This window comes from Acipenser ruthenus, chromosome 9 (assembly GCF_902713425.1).
Source record: "Acipenser ruthenus chromosome 9, fAciRut3.2 maternal haplotype, whole genome shotgun sequence".
In the NCBI taxonomy this organism is placed as follows: Eukaryota; Metazoa; Chordata; class Actinopteri; order Acipenseriformes; family Acipenseridae; genus Acipenser; species Acipenser ruthenus.
Genome location: NC_081197.1, coordinates 3,036,418 through 3,055,773, shown reverse-complemented (window position 1 = coordinate 3,055,773; position 19,356 = coordinate 3,036,418). Strand labels below are relative to the sequence as shown.

Below are 19,356 nucleotides of genomic sequence, written 5' to 3'. Positions count from 1 at the left end.
TGTGGCAGGCATGTGTTCAGTGCGCGAGGCAAGTTCACGTACTGAGCCATGCAAGTTGAGATTCAGTTTACAAAAGCTCCCGTATTTTGTGAACTCAATGTTGACAGGTATGCCTGTAATGCAGCTGGTGAAACTTGTTTTTATAATGCTACAGTATTCACGCATGCATACTTCCAATGACACTCCTTTTTAAAATGTTAAAGTTGAATTCTCATGCCTTGAAGGTTTCCAGGCTTTCCAGGTTTTTTGTTGTTTTTTGTTGAGCTGAAATTGGCACTTGTAGTGCGACAGCGCTGTTTCTTGTCCTGTTAAGAGACAGGTTTCAAGCCCTAAAGTCACAATATCCACTCGGCTCCTCTGAAAAAATAAACCACAAGGAGCTTTATAAGCCAACTCAAAAAATACTATTTATAGTTGTGTGTTTGTCGCTTCGGTTCTTTAGCAAAGTAAAGATGGTTCCAGTGTCTGTTTACCATGCACTGCGTACTGTACACTGAAATATCATCTGTAACAACACTACTGGACACAAACATTGTTTTCAAACGCTGTTACCTTTTTCAACTCCTGAAATGTTCTAGTATAATTAGTAATCGGTTTATATTCATCGGTAATGTGACAAAAAAAAACCCTAAGATATCAATGCCTTATTTTCAACTGAATCTTGGTCCAGTATCTGCATGCCTCTGGTGGTGTTTGGCATCCGGTAAAGACCAGTTCCATTAAACAGCTTCAGTGTTTGGATATGGGACCATATTGGAACAGCGTGGAGCGTGTTACTGCGCTTGTATGAGGACCTCCCCCATTCTACCAAAGTGATGTAGTTATGAAGTGAATCAGGCAGAGTGCTTCTAAAGGGTCAGAGTCTGTTTGGTACGGTGACATATTTGCACAGGTTAAAACGCTTGTTACAGTAGCAAATGAGATTGCTCCCTCTTTTCTTACCATTTTATAAAACTTTCCTATTCAAATGCTGCTTGATACAGTACTATCTTATCTAAAGCCCATAGCCACCAGTGTTCAGTATTTGAATATGTGCTTTGAATGCATGTTCTCCTGCTTTAGAGATGTTGAGATGTTTTGATCCCTGACAATTTACAGGACTTGACCCTGACAATTAATTCTCAGACAACACAACTGTGGCTAACCTTTCTACTGTAAAAGTCACGTCCAAAACCTCACGTTAAAAACGGTATAGTTCAGTTTCAGCCTGACTTGTGACTGTGAGGTGCCAGTATTTGATTAATGTTGAATGTATTGCAGTGATCTCAATTCCCCATGGTGACAGTGCAGATGTGTAAGGCCTGAGTGTGCATTATTGCTGTACAGTATAGTCCAGTAGCAACTGTAAGTGCTGTTCAGACAGATACATGTTATATATGCAGCATACAGAGCGTCCTTCGGGGTGGAGCTGCAGCACAGTGGAACTGCTCTCCATGCAGCTCCTCACAAAGGGTGCATTGTTACATCAGGACTGATGCTGCTCTGTATGATTTCACACAGCGTGCTGGAGCTCAGGAGCAAACAGAAAAAAAACACACAGTAAAGATCATGTTTATGAGGAGTACAGCATGCCTACAGAATGAGAGATCATGGCATTGGGGTCTGGACTTTCAGATATGTTCTCATTAGTCATGAATTGATCCTAGATTCCTCACACTGTGTGCTCATCGACCGCAGGTGTGAAGAACGGTGGGATTGGGAGGGTCAGGGTCTCAGAAATGGACTAGGGATGGACATTTTCCGTATGTATTTTAGACTGGAATTTAGAGCCAATGAAAGAAATAAGGATGTATTTGAGATGTATTTATATTAATGAGTTGGGCTGCAGTGGTTGGTGTTGTTATTGGGTTTGTTTAGACCGTTTATATTTGCTGCAATACAAGATGATTGTACGATTAGTTGGCGGGGGTGGGGAGGGTTGGTTGCTCGGAGAAGCATCGGTTTCCCTAGAATTATTTGCTAACCCATCATTTTAAAGCCCATACAGTAACTGCCATTAAGCTTTTTGAAGGGACTCTTGAGTGGCTAGAGTGGACAGTCTACTGCAGTTCATAATAAAACTGTCAAAGTAGTAACTGGGGGCTTGAAGAATAACATTGACCTTTTCATATGTGTTGTCTTTCACCATTGCAATAGGTCAATGCCAGTTCTAAATCAAAGACTCAAAGAGTACAAGCAAGAAACACAGTAAATCAAGCCCTGTGCTTTTATGAAGTATGTAGTTCAGCATACTGAAGCTGTAAATACTTATTTTGACAGCCCTCCAGATAAAATCTAAAATAAATTCCAACAGCAGCCTTCCCTGCTGGTTCTGTGATGATGCATTGCTCCAAGGTCGGCATGCCCCAAAAGGAGCAAGGACTCCTTACTGGAAAAGAACAGCTGATCCTTTTCTGATCAGTTATTTCAGCGGCACGGTCATGCCTGGTTCCCGGGGTCCTTGGACAATTCCCATACGCTGTTCTGTATTTACTTGCCATGGCTTTAGCAGCTGGTGCAAGGTGACAGATACTGAACAGAGCAGGTAAAGCACAGGAACAGATGATGGCTTTAGATCATTCACAGCCAGCATGGGTCTGATTTGAAACCAGAGCTCCACTTCCCAGCACTGCGCCACCCAGCCCCACCGGACTTCCAGTCTGTTACGATGGGAAATGAACCAGACTGTCTGTTTCCTCACTCCCTGAACTTGCAAAGAAATACTGCCGGGGATGTGCTGGGAATGCTGGGGATGTGCAGATAAAGTTTTGGTTTAAGTAATCGTACATCTAGGCATTCAAGTGTGTTTTATGTTATATATATATATATATATATATATATATATATAATATATATATATGCTATAGAGAGTTTATCATACTTGTAAGTAGTTTGTCTGAATTGTTACAGTAAGTGTAGATAAACCAGGGACAATTTGGAAACCCGTTTAGACTGTTGCAGTAATTAGTGGATACTCTGTTTGACAATAGAAGTATTGACACATGTTCACAAGAAGAGCGAATACAGTGTATTATTTGAAATGGTTTACTGTAGTGAATGATTGCTGCATTGGTCTACTTTGCCACTGCCTATAATATAATGTGTGTCTCTCTCTCTCTCTTCGTTTGTGTCTTTGTTTCTGTAGAGACGTCATGCTCAGGACATTGGAAGCATGGAAGAGTTTGTAGTGGTCAGTTTCACATTTTCTTTTCACACTTCCTTCATCTTTCCAAGCCCCTTCCTGAGCCTAAAGAGACTACCCACCTAGAGGCTGATGGGTAGCAATACTGACTAACCACAGTGCTATCGTACATCAGTTACTAAGTTTTAATGTAGGTCTGTCTTCCTTTAAGCAGTGCAGCCCCACATGTACAGTACTGTAGGGAATAATTGCAGAGGGTCTGTGATTTGATTCCTTCAGAACGTTTTGCAAGCACACCTTTAAAAAGTGTTTTCACTTTGCATTTCATTACATTACAGTAAGTCATGCAGCATTGACCGGTGTCCAGAGTTTAAGTATGACTTTTTAAGGAGATTGTGAAATTTTAACCAGTTTCATATCCTGTAATGAGATTCAGAACTTAAGATCATAAGGAAGCACACAGTGTTAAAATTACACCGGAACTGTGTTTGCTTGAGGTCAGCGTAAACTCTTCTATTTTGAGATCTTGAAAAAGGGAAAGAACTGTAACCAGCATGTACAGTAAGAAGGGAACCAGAAAAGGGTTCTGCAGAATAAAGTGGTACAGTGTGTGTGTGGGGGGGGGGTGTGTGTGGTGAGGTGGGGGCGGGCATCCTGAGAGCTGCTTTGACTTGTGGGAAAAGGAGGGTGGTGGTTATTGAATTTATTTATTTGGTGTTTTTAAAAATATTTTTAACCGGAAAAATGTTTTGGAAGTTTTGTCTCGTAATAGAAAGTCGACTTCCTCCCAGCCCTCACGTTGTGTATCTGAACAATTAGTGTGCCCTGAAGAATTCAGAATCCAGAATGCAGATATAAATAAAGCTGACGTATTAAAATCTAAATAAAACTGACGTATTTAAAAAAAAAAAAAGAAAGAAAAGAAAGAAACTAAAATTCATGGGAAATTGAACTATAAATCCTTTTTTACCCCACCCAATGACATTATTTTTGGATTAGGCAGTGAGCTGATTAACTTTGTTGTGACACGGGAGCACTTTGTTTTTGTTCACAAAGCCCATGTGTTTGTGTTTTTTTGTGAATCGTATTTGTACTGTGCACACTGCACGTGTAGATGCAGTTCATCTGCATAATAACAACATGCTGTCCACTGCCAGGAAGTGACTTTTATAGGATACTGTTTAAGTTGCAAACCACAAAGACTTTGAATTCTGTAATGTTTTCCAGTTGTCATAATACACTGACTCACAGACAGCCTATTATAAGATTTAGCTACAGAAGAGTGATGTGCTTAATGTACTTCAGTGGATCGGTAGGCAGACAGATCCAGATAGATGGGAATTAAGTAAAACTGCTCGGGCACATTCATCAGAACAGTATTGAACTCTTTGAGTTTTAGTGGACATCTATCCTTCCTGTGGCATTTTGTTTCATTACACCAAGCGAAGAGCGTAGGGGGTGGGGTGGGAGATTGAAATGGGCCAGTGCAGGAGATTTTAATCCCAGCTTGGCTCACTCTAAGCTTCAGGAGAGTAGTGACCTCCTTGGCCTAGAAGCATCTCTGTACTGTACTGTACTGTACTGTAGCTGGGTAGAGCAGGAAAGCAACAAACTGTAAAGAGAGTTTCCTGCAGGTTTGGTTGTATTGTCAGTAAAATGTCTATTAAGAAAAGAAAAGAAGCCGTCCTCTGTCAGTTTTGATTATACCGTAGTTTATTCCTTTCTTTTTTTTGTTTTGTTCTTGTATTACATTGCCGGCACGCTCCTGCAGCATCACACAGCTTTGCTTTTCGAATGTCTGTGCTAATGCACTGTACGAGTTCCTGCTGGAGCTGTAATCTCGCTGGAAAACGTTTAGTTGCTACAGAAACATCTTCAAAACAACATGACTCTCAGATGGTCAAAGGGCAAATGAAGTTCTGCGTGTCGCTGCAAGAATTCACACTGTCAGCAGTTTCCTCTTGTATTTCCTTCAGGTTTTGGAGCTGTGTCCAGTGTGACCCCCAGAAACTTGACTAACAGTTCTGACTGTAATAAAATACAGAATCTTTTGCAGACCAGCACACACGAGGAAACTTTTTTTCACTTGGATCATTCATCAGATGCTAGTGTGAAAGCGGTGCTTTATGTATTAGGGGTGGGAAAGAAAGTACTTTAGTACTAAAAATGACTCAAGTACTTGAATGCTTGCCAGGATGTGTTGGTTGTAACCAGCACATTCTGGCAATTGCTTGGAGTTGTGTTTATAAGTAATGTATTAAGGATTTTTGTTCGAAACAATGATTTTATTTCAGCTAGTAAGTATATAGATAATGCATCAAAACAATTACAGTGTGCTTCATTTTGTATGGAGCATCTTCCCTAGTAGAAGATGGTTGTTCTGGTTATACCTCTTGTTTTTGTTCAGCAGCATGTCATGTTGACTTTCCTTTTCCTAATCCTGGTTGTTTCTTTTCCGTTTCTTGACATGCTCTCAGCCTCCTGCAGTCAGTGTTAAATCACTGACACAGGAAGCGGAATGCCAGCCCTAATGCGCCTCAAATGGCACATCTTCCCATTTCACTGTAACCTCGGAGAGGCCACTGGGAATTGTTGAAAACCCTGGGGCGTGATCTTTTGAACCAGTGCAGTTTTTCCAAATGGGTAACCTGCTATTAGCTAATGAACTTGAAAAATACATGTACAGTGCAGAAAACTCATGTGTGACTGTAGTAGATTATACAGTATATGTCTGTTACAAAAAAAACCAAGGAAGGTTTCTGCAGAGGGTATTGTACTATATGCAATAGTCACTACCCCAAAAGCAATGCTGATGACCCTAATATACAGCATAAAAATAAATGCAGCAGTTGCTGTTCGATCCGTGTGCAGTGAATCTGTAAACCCTATCAGTCTGCTCTGTCTTTCTGCAGAAGTGCTCTAGGTTTTCCCAGTTTCAAACCCTGGAGTTACAGTATGCCTGTCTGTTCAGTCATTCAGAGACAGGAGTTTGGGAACGCTGGCTTGTGAGGGATCATGCCCAGGCTAGATGGGGGATCCGGTTTAGCGCTGTGTTCAGTATTCTGTATTCATAAGCAGCTTACTACAGTAGTTACAATGCACTTCAAAAACATAGTGTGTGTAACTGTGTCTGTAGATGATCGCTCTTTGAAGACTTTTATTGTAATTGACTAGAGCAGAGCCATATTCGCAGTATTTCAATAGCAGACTTTGCGGAGATAGTGTTCGGTTTGTATTGACTGTGGTTCATCCGATGGACTGAAATCTCTCGAAAGCCTGACCTGGTTTTGAATCCTCCCACTCTGCCCTTGTCATCTTGTTCTTGTCGAGTCCCTGAATTATTTTGATGTCAGCATCATAATTCCCTGAGATTACAGACAGATGTACATTAGACTGATGGATTCTGTAGACAAACACATAACCTAATATGGAGCTAACAACATTGCTTCTGCGTACTGGAACTCCTTTGGCCTCGTATTCTTGAATTTTATTTCATGATTTACCTAAATTCCAGTCAATTGCAGTTCCTTGTGGTTTTAACCCTGTGCGGTCCATTTATTCAGCGCGTCAGGTCCAATTTATTTTCACACGCGCAGTTTATTTTAGGATGGGCTGTTTAAAAGTATTTTTCACAGTAAAACAGGTTTAAAAGGCACTGCATATCAACAGGACACTCAGTACTGCATCTCCAGCCGAGCCCCACCCCTTGTTCGCTGTATTTTTCACATACCTCTTCATAGTAGATGATCTCCTAATCACTTGTTTTATCACCAAACTCCTCAATAATGCGAACCAAGTCATTATTTTATTACTATAACATCTCAAAAAATCTCTGCAAATGGCTGTGATATTCTTTGAGTGCTGGATGCAGAAGCAGCTATCTTGTTTGTTTATGTCCGTGTTATCTATGTGGTGTCGGGTCTATCTGTATTCCTCAGATACGCCCCTTTTTTTTTCGGCTTCTCTCGGCTCCTATCGGTCTCACTCTGCCATTGAATGGTTTTCTCGGCTTTTTCCGGAGAAAAAATGACTAGAGACCTGTTTTCTACGTCTTTTTGATGATGTCGGACAGGGTCTGACATTGGACCGGAAAGGGAAAATAATAATGTCAGACCAGGTCCGACACAGGACCGCAAAGGGTTCATCTTGTTACAAAGAGTAACTGGAGTGATATTGAACCGATCGCCTCATGCTTATATCTTGATAACACAGAGTCTGCACAGTCCTGCTGCTGCTGGCTGTCAGCAAAGCCAGGGCTCGACACTAAGCACTGTCTTCCTGCCCCGTTCGGACAGGCTGCATTCACTGAGGGCTGGTAAAACCTTGCTTAACTTGCCCACTTTGCAGGTATAAAGTTAATGTCAAACCCTGGAAGTATTTAAAGCAATTTCCATTAAGTAGTTGAATCAGATAATCATAGGCATTGCCTGTTTACTGAATTTATCTGAAAGCTAGTTAGACAGAATTAGGGGTTGGAAAGAATAATAATATAACATGGAGCAACAGAACTAGAGTGACACAGAATTTTGAAAGTGTATTGCAAGCATCACAGAAACTAAGAGGCATGTTAAATCTGTTTACTCTTGCGGTACTATAAATATTAGTGGCTGTTGGATCCTCTTACAATTAGAGCTGGTAAGTGTGTTTATAGAAAATGATTTCTATATATATAAAGTGATGGCAGCCCTGTGTTTGCCATACCTCCCAGCCTTCACTGGGAAAACGCATTGAAAGGTGGTTTCAGCAGCTGGTCACCAGGGAGAATCTTTTAATCTCTTCCTGACATTGCCAGTGACGCTGGATTTAAATCAAATCACCTGCTACAGTAAACTGGGCTCGAATTCCTGCTCGATTCAGTACAGGCTTAATGACAGGAGACTCTGGCACAGCGGTATTGAGGTCGAGAAGCACCCCTCAATCCATTTCAAATAACAACACACCATTTCTAAATCCAGTCAGTCAATTTGAAGTTACGTAGTTATGGATAACAAAATCACCTTTGGCAGAGTAATTTCTATCTGTCTGCAACAGAGATTGAAGAGCAAGAAGAGAGTTTGCAGGGGAGCATGCGTGAGTAAAGGATCAAGGCTGCTGAAGTGTTCGAGTTTCATGTTCCACTGCGCGGATCAGGCTTGGTCTTGTTTTCTTTGTTTAATGCCGCACCGTTTTTTTTTTTTTTTTTTACTGTGACACGTCTGCTTAATTGTCCAGCAAGTAAATTGCATTGTACGTGCAAAGATTGTAGTCTGAATTGGTAATGTATCTACACCGTGATAGGATGATTAAATACTGTGTTGATTTGAGAAAGGGAAGGGGCTATAACAATGCCGATCTTTACCCTGATACAGCATGTCTTCATGACAAAGCTGAACTATCTAGAATGAAACATTTTCATAAATACATGTGATTTTTGTATTTGTGGAGGTTGAACATTATTCCTGTTCTACAATGTAATGCTTGGGGAACAGTTATTGTTGTTCACATTGTGGTGTTGATTTATCATTCCTTCACACCCCACCTATTGCTATAATGTACATTCTTTCCACAAGCCCTTGAGAGTCTGAGAGTATCTGGGGATAGCAGGAGGGACCTGTTTGACTGTCACTTTGGATTTGTCTCTTGCATTGTTAGACGCACGTAGCAGTGGATGCAGGTCATGGTAATCTACTTTCTTTTTCATGTTGCTGATGCCTCTAATTTTGTATTTGTACAAAAGCATACAATCGGTCATTTACATTTGGGTGCGCAATTTTTGGTTGGTAGAATTAAAAAAATTAAAAGTCTTGGTTGCATGCTGCAAAACAACAAAAATAATATGAATCAAAATAGCAATTTGAAGATTCATTTTCATTCAGTAAAACCAAAATCTTTTTTTGTAGTGGGTTGGTAGCAAAATATGGTTTCTACAAACTACTTTGTGTGTGTGCGTGCATGCATGTTCAAAAGCAGTGTGCTGTGCCAATAGAACTCACTGTGCTGTCCTTTTACTCACCCGGCCAGCCAGGAAGGGATTTCAGCCTGTACTGTACTAATGAATTGATATTTGTCCAGCTCCACTTGTAAAGTAGATAGTGCCCTCAATATCAGAGCGAGCCCTTGATGGGAGACTGGGCTCTTTGCCTGCATTCCACAATGGATCATCCCACGCAGTACAAAGAGCGCTCCGTGATTTGCTTTGTTTTGTTTCTTATATAAAAGATCTGTATGACGCAGCTCTGTCTTAGAGACCCTTTCTCAAACCTTACAAGTGCCCACTGACCCTACCCCACTCACTGCACTTTTCAGTGTGGTAGATAACAATGTTCCCATATCTAGGCTGCAGTCAGACACTGTGGCCTTTGCAACCCTTCTGGCTAGACTCCTGATTTTGTTTGGATGGAAGCAAGCTGCCCCACCCTCTTATGTTCATTGGATCAGGGATCAGGGATCTTATGCATTCCCTCAAATTGGAAAAAAATCAAGTTCACACAAAGGGGATGTACTGGAAAATTTTACAAAGCATGGCAACCCTTTCCTTCCCATGTTGATGAACTCAGACTAATTTTCCGAAAAAGAAACCACGTACGATTTCGCTCTGTCTCCCTTTCCTTCTCAGCCGATCACATGACGGGTTTCACTGATTATCCCAGGATGGGGGGATGCAGGAGCAGGGCAGGGTGTCTCTTTCAGTGGCACCGTCTGCACAGGAAAAGAGAAAACAAAACGCAGTGAGCTTGTTCTGACGTCTACTTTGTGATAGATTGCATACTGAAAAACAAAAAGTACAGAAAATAAAACTAGTGTACATTCTTCCATAGTTCAGTCATCCCGCCAGGCCAGTTTATCAGAAAGCTATTTATTTGCATTCCCCAGTACCCAATAGATTTTAAACTGTTGTCTCACTCTGGGAGCCAAACAGACCTGCTAGTACTTGCAGCTGTAGGTGGTTATAACTGTGGTTTGGTCCCACTGCTGCATGGAGCACCTCCGATACACTGTTTTTGTTTTTCATTGGGTCCTACTGTATTGTTTTGCATATGTCAGAAAACATTGCGTGTTAAGACGAGCTTGTCAGCTCTTTTATTGTTATCTCTTTTACCTTCTGATAAGACCGCTTCCACCCCTTCCCCCAATGCTGGAACTAATGTGTTTCAGGAAAGTAAACTTACTTCAGAACCATACAATATATATTTTCTTATAAATGTTGTATCATTGTTTTTTTTTTAACAGTGGAATGTTTGGATTTCCTTACAGCAGTTCAGTGTCCAGGTTCTCAGTTGCCCTAGCTTGTAATTAGAATTGGTATTCCTACTGTAGAAGATCAAGGAAGTGTAGGAGCTGTAAAACATGTAAGATTTCAGAAGCCATGTGCAGTATGCAGATGTCAGGAGTGCTGCTCTTAACGTTGGGTCGGTATTTGCGTTGTTGACGCTTTTTCAAGCAATGCATTTCAAGTACCTGAGTCATACGACTTCATTAACAATCCCAATAACCCTACAGGTCTATAGTTTGGGTACAGGCATCATAGACCAACAGCATTACAGCTTTTATAAAAGTAAATGTTACAGTTATGTATTCTGTAGTAAATAGTTATACAACTGATAAATATTATTTTTGATATGGGTTTTGACTGTGAATTAAAAAAAAACAAAACCTTCAGTCAGTTTGACATTTCCTCTGAAAGCCATTAACTGAAGGTCATTTATTTGTATTTTTTTCCACATTCCTGCATTTTTTATAAATGCCACCGAGCCGCTTGGCTCGTCTCATCAAGGCTGCAGTTGTGTGCGCCTCACTGTCTGTGTGTGATTGCATCTTTCTGTCTGTCTGCTTGTCTGTACTTGTGTGCTCGTATGTGTGAGCCTGTGTGTGTGTGTGTGGTGTGTTCACAGGCATGCAATCAAAGATCGTTCTCCAGGCGCGCGTGGAGGCTGTCACTGCACTGTATTATTGCACTGGCGCAGAGGGTTTGCTATTCCATAAGAATCCAACCAATATCCATTACAGCATTCAACATTTGTACCCACAGTGCTGTAGAGCAAGGCGCCCTATTGGAGCCCAGTAAACAGCAGACCAAGCAGAGATGCTGCACTGTAGTGTTGAGTGCATCCTAATTATAGGGAAGAAATCTTTAGAAATGTACACAGTACCCCCATAAATGTATCAAAAGGTTTTAAGTTTAGTTCTACATTAACATAATTTGACCATTGTCCCATAGTCCAATTTCTAAGGTGCTTTGGACTGTTGATGGATGGACAACGACACCTGTGCCTTCTGCCAGTTCTGTTGTCAATTCAACGCTTGTCTTCTTTCTATTTAAGGATATTGTCTTCAAGTAGTGCTTATCCTTGTTAGACAGCCCTGGGTTTGTCAATTACAGACAATGTTTCTCTGTACGTGTTGATAATGCTTCTGATACCACACCTTGAAAATCGAGTGATGCGAGCTATTTCACTCAATGTTTTTCCTTCTTTATGCAAGTCAAGGTTGTTATAACAGTAGAAAACACTAGTGGAGGCTTTGAGTAAATTGTTGATGCTCATAATGCATCAGAGTTGGAAAATGCAACATGTCTAAGACTTTTGCACAGCAGTGTGTGTGTGTGTGTGTGTGTGTGTGTGTATATATATATATATATAATATATATATGACACACACACACACACACACACACACACAGTGGATGTATGATGATCCTCTTTCTACTTGCAACTGGTACTGTAGCTCAAGGTATCTTGCAGCAAATTGCCCCTTCGTCCCTTGTCCGTTTTCCAACACCCTTTTAAATTAAGTGAATGCTGCTGTAAACCATTCATCACTAGCAAAATATAGTTGTGTGCCTACAGTACATAGACACGTATTCTCATACAAACCTCTTGAGAGGCACTCGCTGTAACTAGAACAGTGTTTAATTTTTCAAGGTGGTTCATGGAGGAGGTGTATTGTAATTCAGCTGTCCTTTTGAACGCTATCCCTGGGATCGGACTGCCCTTTGACGGCTGCCTTTTAATTGAATTAACATGAACTGTGCTCCTGCAGTGCATGCAACAGGATTAGTCACTGGAGCGCGTGAATCAGGACTGCCGTCTGCTTCACTTCTCAAAGCGCTTTCCTCTTCAGGCCTGTACTTTGGGTTTCTCTGCTGTGCCGTACATAACCTGTCATGATACCTGTCCAGTGCCTGGAGTAAGTGGACCATTTGGCAGCTCTTCAAAAAAAGGATGTTTGCCTTACTGGCAGAATGCAAACAGCATGAACTATCTATAGGATTAAAAAGAATGGACAGGAGCATTGCATCGGCCCCTATGTGCTCATCGTGTGGAATACAGGTATTGTTCTTTGCAAAACAGGACCGAGAGAGAAAGAGAGAGAAAGCTGCATGCATCGCATTGTAACTGTCCCTTTTTAATCTCTCATTCTTTTAGTGTTGAGAGAGCTTATACCTCAGTGTTGTGAATTTAAAAGAGGACCAACAGTGAATTTGCTGAATTAGCTTCATTGATAAAACTGGTTATTGTATAGAAAATTCTTTTTTCTCAAATGTAGACCTGATTGAATTGTACCTTATACCTTTCTATTTCATGTAATGTGGAGCAGACAATATGTTTGAAGGCACACAGTGCAGTGACTTTGCAACAGTATTAGTTGTTTTCTTCTTTCTGGCTGAAATTGATATTCCAGTGCAAGTGATTCATAATGTACTGTACTGTGTAGAGTTCCAGGACTGTACATTGTGCAAGAGCTATTTCTGGCTGGTCTGTTTCTATCCGTTTTTGCAAAACCGTTTGGAGCGCAAATCATTCAAGTACTGTATATAAGATGTCAGCTACGCATTTCCAAATGCCAAATCAGCTGATGCATCTTAAACGCTGGAAATAATGCTTGCTCCAGCAAGGAGTGCTGGGTTTCATAGTCTGTATCTTTTCATTTTACTGCATTCAGTAATAGTTACAAAAAAAGCTACTGTAGGAGCAGAGACATGTTTCACCCTCCTGAGGAAAATGCTTTCCCCTTAGAAATAATCTCTGTTTACAATAACACATGTTGTCACTGACCGGGCAGGGTGAATCATACAGTGTAATATAGCCCAGTGCATCGGAAATGCTTTTTCACTGCTTGCTGCTGTACAGCCCTTTTCTCTCATGTGGAATTTAAATGACTAAATGTCAATGAGAGATGTACTTTAATCACTGCTTCAGGGTTAGGGTGTACCGTTTAGTCTTCTACAAGGGTATTCAAAATAAATCAATAAATACACACCTGTAGTCAAAATAAAGAACTGTAGTTCAGGGATGGAAATACTTTGTTTTACTATGAGTTTAACAAGACACACCTGAGCTTGTTACCTGTACACTGTGGCTAATCAAGCTCATATTAAAAACCTGGAATGGGTGAAACTGCTATGCAATAGGAGCCTTATCTCCGTCCCTGACATGTGTAATGTCGATCTATTTACTTATGTGTTTATTTATTTTAGTAGGTTTTGTTTTCGAATCTCATAGGGTCGGTACTTTTCACAGATGCTGATTAGCACTAATCTCAGTCTATGATGTCTAAAGTAATAGCTCGGTAGATGAATGCTAATCAGGGTCTGGTAATACTGCCAGGTGTAAAGAAATAATCGGCTTAGAGAAAAAATACAAACGCAATCAACATGCTGTATATTGAAAACCAACTGACTTTATAGCAGAGTCAAAAAATGTCAACTCCGATTTTAAATTTAAGGTACATACAGTACTTTTATTATTGGATCCCATTATTTAAATATCATTCTGAATTTACTGTAGGAGAAATTGTTGGGGTAAAAACAGTACAGCAATCTGACAAAGGTGAGGCTTGTAAAGAGTTAACAAGTGAAACTGGCATGAAGAGCACTTTTCTTAGTCACCACCTCTCCACTCCTACCTGATGATGCTGGTGTGAGGGCAGCAAGGCGATTGTGTGGGAGCTGTCATACGCACATCCTCCTCCTGCCTGCTGAACACTTCACACTCCCTACACCCTCAGTGCACTCACACTGCACCAGGGCGCAGGTCACTTCCTGTTTTTCAATTCCAGCTTCTTTTTAAAATCAATTCCCAATTACAAGAAATTGGAATTGATATGTTAGAGACAATAATTGTGATTCAACTGCTTAGCCAGTTTAATTGTAACAGTGACTTCAATTAAAGTAATTTGTTGCCATTGTCAAGGGGTGGGTGTGTGTGTGTGTGTGTGTGTACTGTATACGATTTGGTGAATGATCTGTCACTAACTAAAATAATGTAGCCCCGCTGTTTTGTTTTTTAAAGGTAATTTCATGGGATACTGAGTTTATTTTCAGTTTTGTCTACTGTAGTCCTCATTTTTTACTTTGTTTCAGGTCAAGATTATGCAGATATATCTGGAAGTATTTAAACCTTCGATCACCATGTTCCTCGCAACACTAAGTCTAAAACTTTTTTTTCCTCTTTTCTTCCATGCCCAGGATGAAGGGAACATGAAAGAAATTACAATCACGCACCACGTGAAAGAGGGCCACGAGAAAGGGGATCCACGGCAGTTTGAGTTGCGCAAGGTCCTGGGTCAGGGCTCCTTTGGGAAGGTAGGTCTGTCTGCAGATGCACCGGGACAGTTTCGAGCTGTTTTAGGGTGTGTGTGTCGGGATGACATGGGAAGGTACCCCCCTGCAAAGTGTGAGACCCCACATTCCAGTAATGTTTATAAATCTCGAAGCCAATCAAAACAGCAGATTTCAGAACATTCCAGTACATCTTAATGTCGTATCATGCATGGCGTCGAAGTCAAGTCTAACAGACCGTGGAGGAAGTATTGCCCCCAAACAATTACAAATGAAATTGTTTAAACCTCTGTAAATACCAGAGCTTGCGGGCTGGTTAGCACATTTTCTGTGACAGCAGGGTAGAGAGCACTGCGCACAACCAGGCAGGTTATCAAGAGGCTGGTCTGATAACAGAGGTGTTCAGATAATTGGGGTTCAGGTCATTGTGGTTTCACTGAACAAAAATAAATGGTGAAAACACTGAGTGTGGAATTCTTTTAAAACAACTCCTGCACCTTCCCTGGCACAGTTCTGCAAACCAGACAGCAGAATCCCTTTGTTAATTTGCTAGGTTGTATCAAATTATAGTTAGTACGACTCTGAACTGTGCTGGTTTGGTATGCAGTAACTCTCTTCTAAAACCCCAGTCCTGTTGTCTCTGATTGTCTGGCACAGGCTTAAAGAACCTGCTGTCCTCCTGTTGTCGAGCTTCATTGAGTCAAAGATGATCTCAGGGCCAGGCAGATTTACTGCTTTTTGGCAGTGAAAGCAAAGCTTCAGATTCCAAGACAGACGGTGTAATCTGTGTTCAACATGACAAAGTGCCACAAGAACAGAAGACTTTTAGACTGATAATATACAGCTATGGCCGTACGTTTTGCATCATCCTATAGAATTAACTAATTTTGCTTCATAAAGTCGAATGCAACCTGCTGAATAATGTTACGTTAACGTGTTGAATTACACACCGCTTTGTAGTTTTCCATATACTTAACAAAAAAAACGAACAATCTAACATGAAATACTGAACTACTGTTATGGCTTCCGGTAGACTTTTCAATTTCATTTTGTAGTTTATTTGATTACATGATGTTAAATAAAAGATCTAAATTAGGTGTGTGTGTGTATATATATGTATATGTATATGTATGTATATATATGTATATATATATATATATATATATATATATATATATATATATATATATATATATATATATATATATATATATATATATATATATATATATATATATATATATATATAACAATAACAAGTCGTTGTCATGCCGTCAGAAATCTATAAATACCTCCAATGTTTTGATTCAAACACAGGCTCCCTTGAGAAAGATATGTACAACATATCGAAACGTTGGGCAGCTGGCTCTTTGAGCTAAAGTGTATATAATCTCAATCCAGGTTACCAGATGGAAGCAAGTTAAAAAATAATTTTAAAAAAAACCAAAAAAAAAAACCCACTTCGGGCAAGTTGGAGGAAGAAAATAAGGAAAACGCTGTTTCTTTTTGTAGAAAATATATTAAACGCAAAGACTGGAAACGAATGGAGAGATGTAACCATTAAACCACAAAACACAATTTCTCTTAGTTTGATTTGAACATAATACAAAACAACCATACATTTATATTCTATTATTTCATGTTAGATTTTATTTTGGAGGGGGGTGCGTATTTATAGTTTTCCTGCTCCACTGTTACACTGGTCCTGTGTCAGACTCTCTCATGTGGTCTTCTAGAAGATATGTGGTACCAGGAAGAAGGAAATGGAGACCTTCTTTATGCAAAGCCACAAGTGTCCCTTGCATCTGTTCTCTTTACATAACCCATTACATCATTCTTCCCCACAGGTGTTTCTGGTGAGAAAGGTTACAGGACCAGATGCGGGGCAGCTGTATGCAATGAAGGTGCTTAAAAAGGCTACTCTAAAAGGTAACCCTTAAATCCAGCGTTTTTACACAGATACGTAGCCTTCTAGGATAACTATATGATTATTCTTTATCCAGCACTCTTAACTTTGGAACTGACAAACAGGCTAGGTAATTTCTGGATATAATCAGACACGTCATCCCTTAATTCACTTTGTATGTTTGCTTGTCACGTCAACTGTGACCTCCACGGTAGTAGCAGATGAGCATTGTTCAGTTTTGAGCCAGACTTGTGTGGATTCTGATGAAATTGCTACCCAAATTGAGCCAGTACAGTGTATTGTAATGGTTCTATTAAACTGAGCCAGTACTGCCAGGTATAATAGGAAGTCTCAGTGGATTTTCTGTGCGGTGAATGATGTTCTACAAAGTGGAATGAACCAATTTTTTTTTTTTTGTCATTTTAAATGGAACATGTAAATGGTGTTCATGCACAACATTGCCTTGCTGTGTCGAATGGTCCCTGACATTTTCACCATCATTATTATTATTATTATGGTTTATGATGACTAAGAGCTTTTTTGCAGCACTGCTGGTGATGATTGTTGTTCACAGTGATTCAATTCTTGTTCTGAAGAACAGTGAGTCAGATATAACCGCACAGAAAAAGGGTGACCTTCTGTTCATGTTGAAATTATTATAATTTTTTGGTCTAAATAAAGTATGCTTTTGTCCAGTAAACTATGCTTTCTCAACCTTGGTATCACATGGCTACCACAGCCACTCCACCAGGCTTGTCTATTTTTGTATTCTGACATCATTTCCTGAGGGACTCAAATACACTAGGAGAGCTAGTGGCCTTAACAAGTATCTTCTTGAACTCTGAAGCCCCCAGTAAAGTTAAAACTGACTCAGCTAGAAACTTCTAGCTTCTTTTCTCCTTGGGAAGCCAGGGTTCAAACCCATCTGTGTGTTGCAATTCTCCCGATCTGAGGACCCTGTTTCAAGATCACATGGCACCTGTCAAGGAAAAGCAGGATGCATTTCTCTCGCTTGGCTACGCATACTCTGGCTTCTGCTTGTACTTGTATTCTCGTTAAAGGCCAGAACACAGACAGCATGGTCTCTTAACCATGGCTCCCAACTACAGCGTCAAAAAAGAGGAGCTTTGTTGTTGCTGTTGTTTGTGGTTATTATTATTTAAATCCATTGGTTCTGCGTTGGTGCGCCACAGAAACTATGCAACACCGTAAGTTACCTTGCTCTAACTACAGAGCTCCAGCCACAGATAGTAGACTACAAAAAAAAAAGTATCAGAGTTTGATCAAATCAGCCTCTATCTGTCTTGCATACAGAACAGTTTATGAATCTTTGCCAAAGCAAATAGCCAGTTTTATTTATTTATTTTTTAATGCCTGGTTCCAGTTCTGTCGAAAAAGAGTGCTTTCACTGTGTATGATCTACTGCACCCTCTTCAAATTGATTCTGGCTTCGTATTGTCTTCCGATCCAGATCACTTCATTGTACAGAAGCCCTGTCGCTGGCGTACTGAAAGAGAAACTGCAGGGTTTTGTTGTAGAGATTTTCTAGTGGGAGTCAAGGAGGACACTGTGCTGTAGAACTATTGAAATCACTCTGTCGAAGGGAAAAGGTGACGCAGGAATGTGGTTTGTCTATAATGAAATCTTAAATGGGGTAGAAAACCAGTTATTGACTTGACAGACAGGTGTGTGTGTATAAATAATGCCGAAAGACATTGAACTTTAAAATATTCCTGCATTCGCTTTTTCATTTCAGTTCGAGATCGTGTTCGGACAAAAATGGAGCGTGATATACTGGTGGAAGTGAATCATCCTTTCATTGTAAAACTACACTATGGTTAGTATTATGTGGTCATGTATTTTGACAGTGTACCCTGTTAAAATAATTGATAAAATAGATATATAGTACTATTCAGTACTTGTGTTAACTTTATACTCTGTTTGTGTAGAAATGATTGAACAAATGACAATCAGAGAACTTTGTCCCCTCCTGGATCATTTTTGCCTTGCAGGTTTTTAAACTAGCTCCCTATCTTGTCCTGGGTTTCACAACCTCCCTTGTTTGGGTATATTATTAAAATGATTGGGTGCCAGGAGTTTGAACAGTCAAACCTTGCATAGAATTAACTGATCGCACTGCCCGTCACAGCAGGATTATCTGTAGGGTTACTAATAGGAGTTGTTCATACAGCAACTGAATAAGGGAGGAACAAACGATTTAGCATCAAACTCCTGGCTCCTGATCATTTCAGTAATAGACTTAATTGAAGGTAGTTCTTAAACCGTGCACTGGGTGCAGGCTGGTGTAAACAATGCATTGCCTTTTAATTGCTGTTACTCTTTTTGCTTCTTAGGATTACTTCAATTTTTAATGACTTATTTTTCTTTTGAAGCTTTTCAGACTGAAGGAAAGCTCTATCTCATCCTGGACTTCCTCAGAGGGGGAGACTTGTTTACGCGATTATCCAAAGAGGTAAAAAAAGAACAATCTTAATAACGTTTCTGGCTGTGACTTCTTCTTTTTTTAAAGTCTTCTAATGCTATTCAGGTTCTCTGCCCTGTATTCCTTTTCTCTGTATTATAAAAATCTGCTTCAATAAAGATGTGAAACAAGCACCAATTCCCCAGAGGCTGAACACAAGACAGCAGCGAGATTAAGCGTTCAGGAATTAACCAAGACCAGGAGGTATGGAAATCTTATTAAATGCAGTCGGCTTTAAATTTATCTTGGCTGATTGCAAACTGAGCCAAGAATAAATCCTTCAGGCTTCCATGACGACACCATAGTCA

At 40.2% G+C, this 19,356-nt stretch overlaps 1 protein-coding gene across 9 annotated transcripts in view; it reads left to right on the top strand.

Moving 5' to 3' along the window:
- The window catches only part of LOC117406561 (ribosomal protein S6 kinase alpha-3), a 57,248-nt gene that overhangs the window by 20,776 nt on the left and 17,116 nt on the right, over positions 1-19,356 (top strand). For 4 of the 9 annotated variants that reach the window (XM_034923679.2, XM_034923677.2, XM_034923676.2 and 1 more), the window contains 5 exons: positions 3,125-3,169; positions 14,568-14,684; positions 16,508-16,589; positions 18,323-18,403; positions 18,960-19,039. In XM_034923679.2, coding sequence (XP_034779570.1) covers positions 3,125-3,169; positions 14,568-14,684; positions 16,508-16,589; positions 18,323-18,403; positions 18,960-19,039 — 405 coding nt within the window. Of the gene's footprint in view, positions 1-3,124; positions 3,170-8,086; positions 8,192-12,363; positions 12,430-14,567; positions 14,685-16,507; positions 16,590-18,322; positions 18,404-18,959; positions 19,040-19,356 lie in introns of those variants that run through there. The other 5 variants (XM_034923681.2, XM_034923680.2, XM_034923684.2 and 2 more) reach the window with 3 other exon arrangements.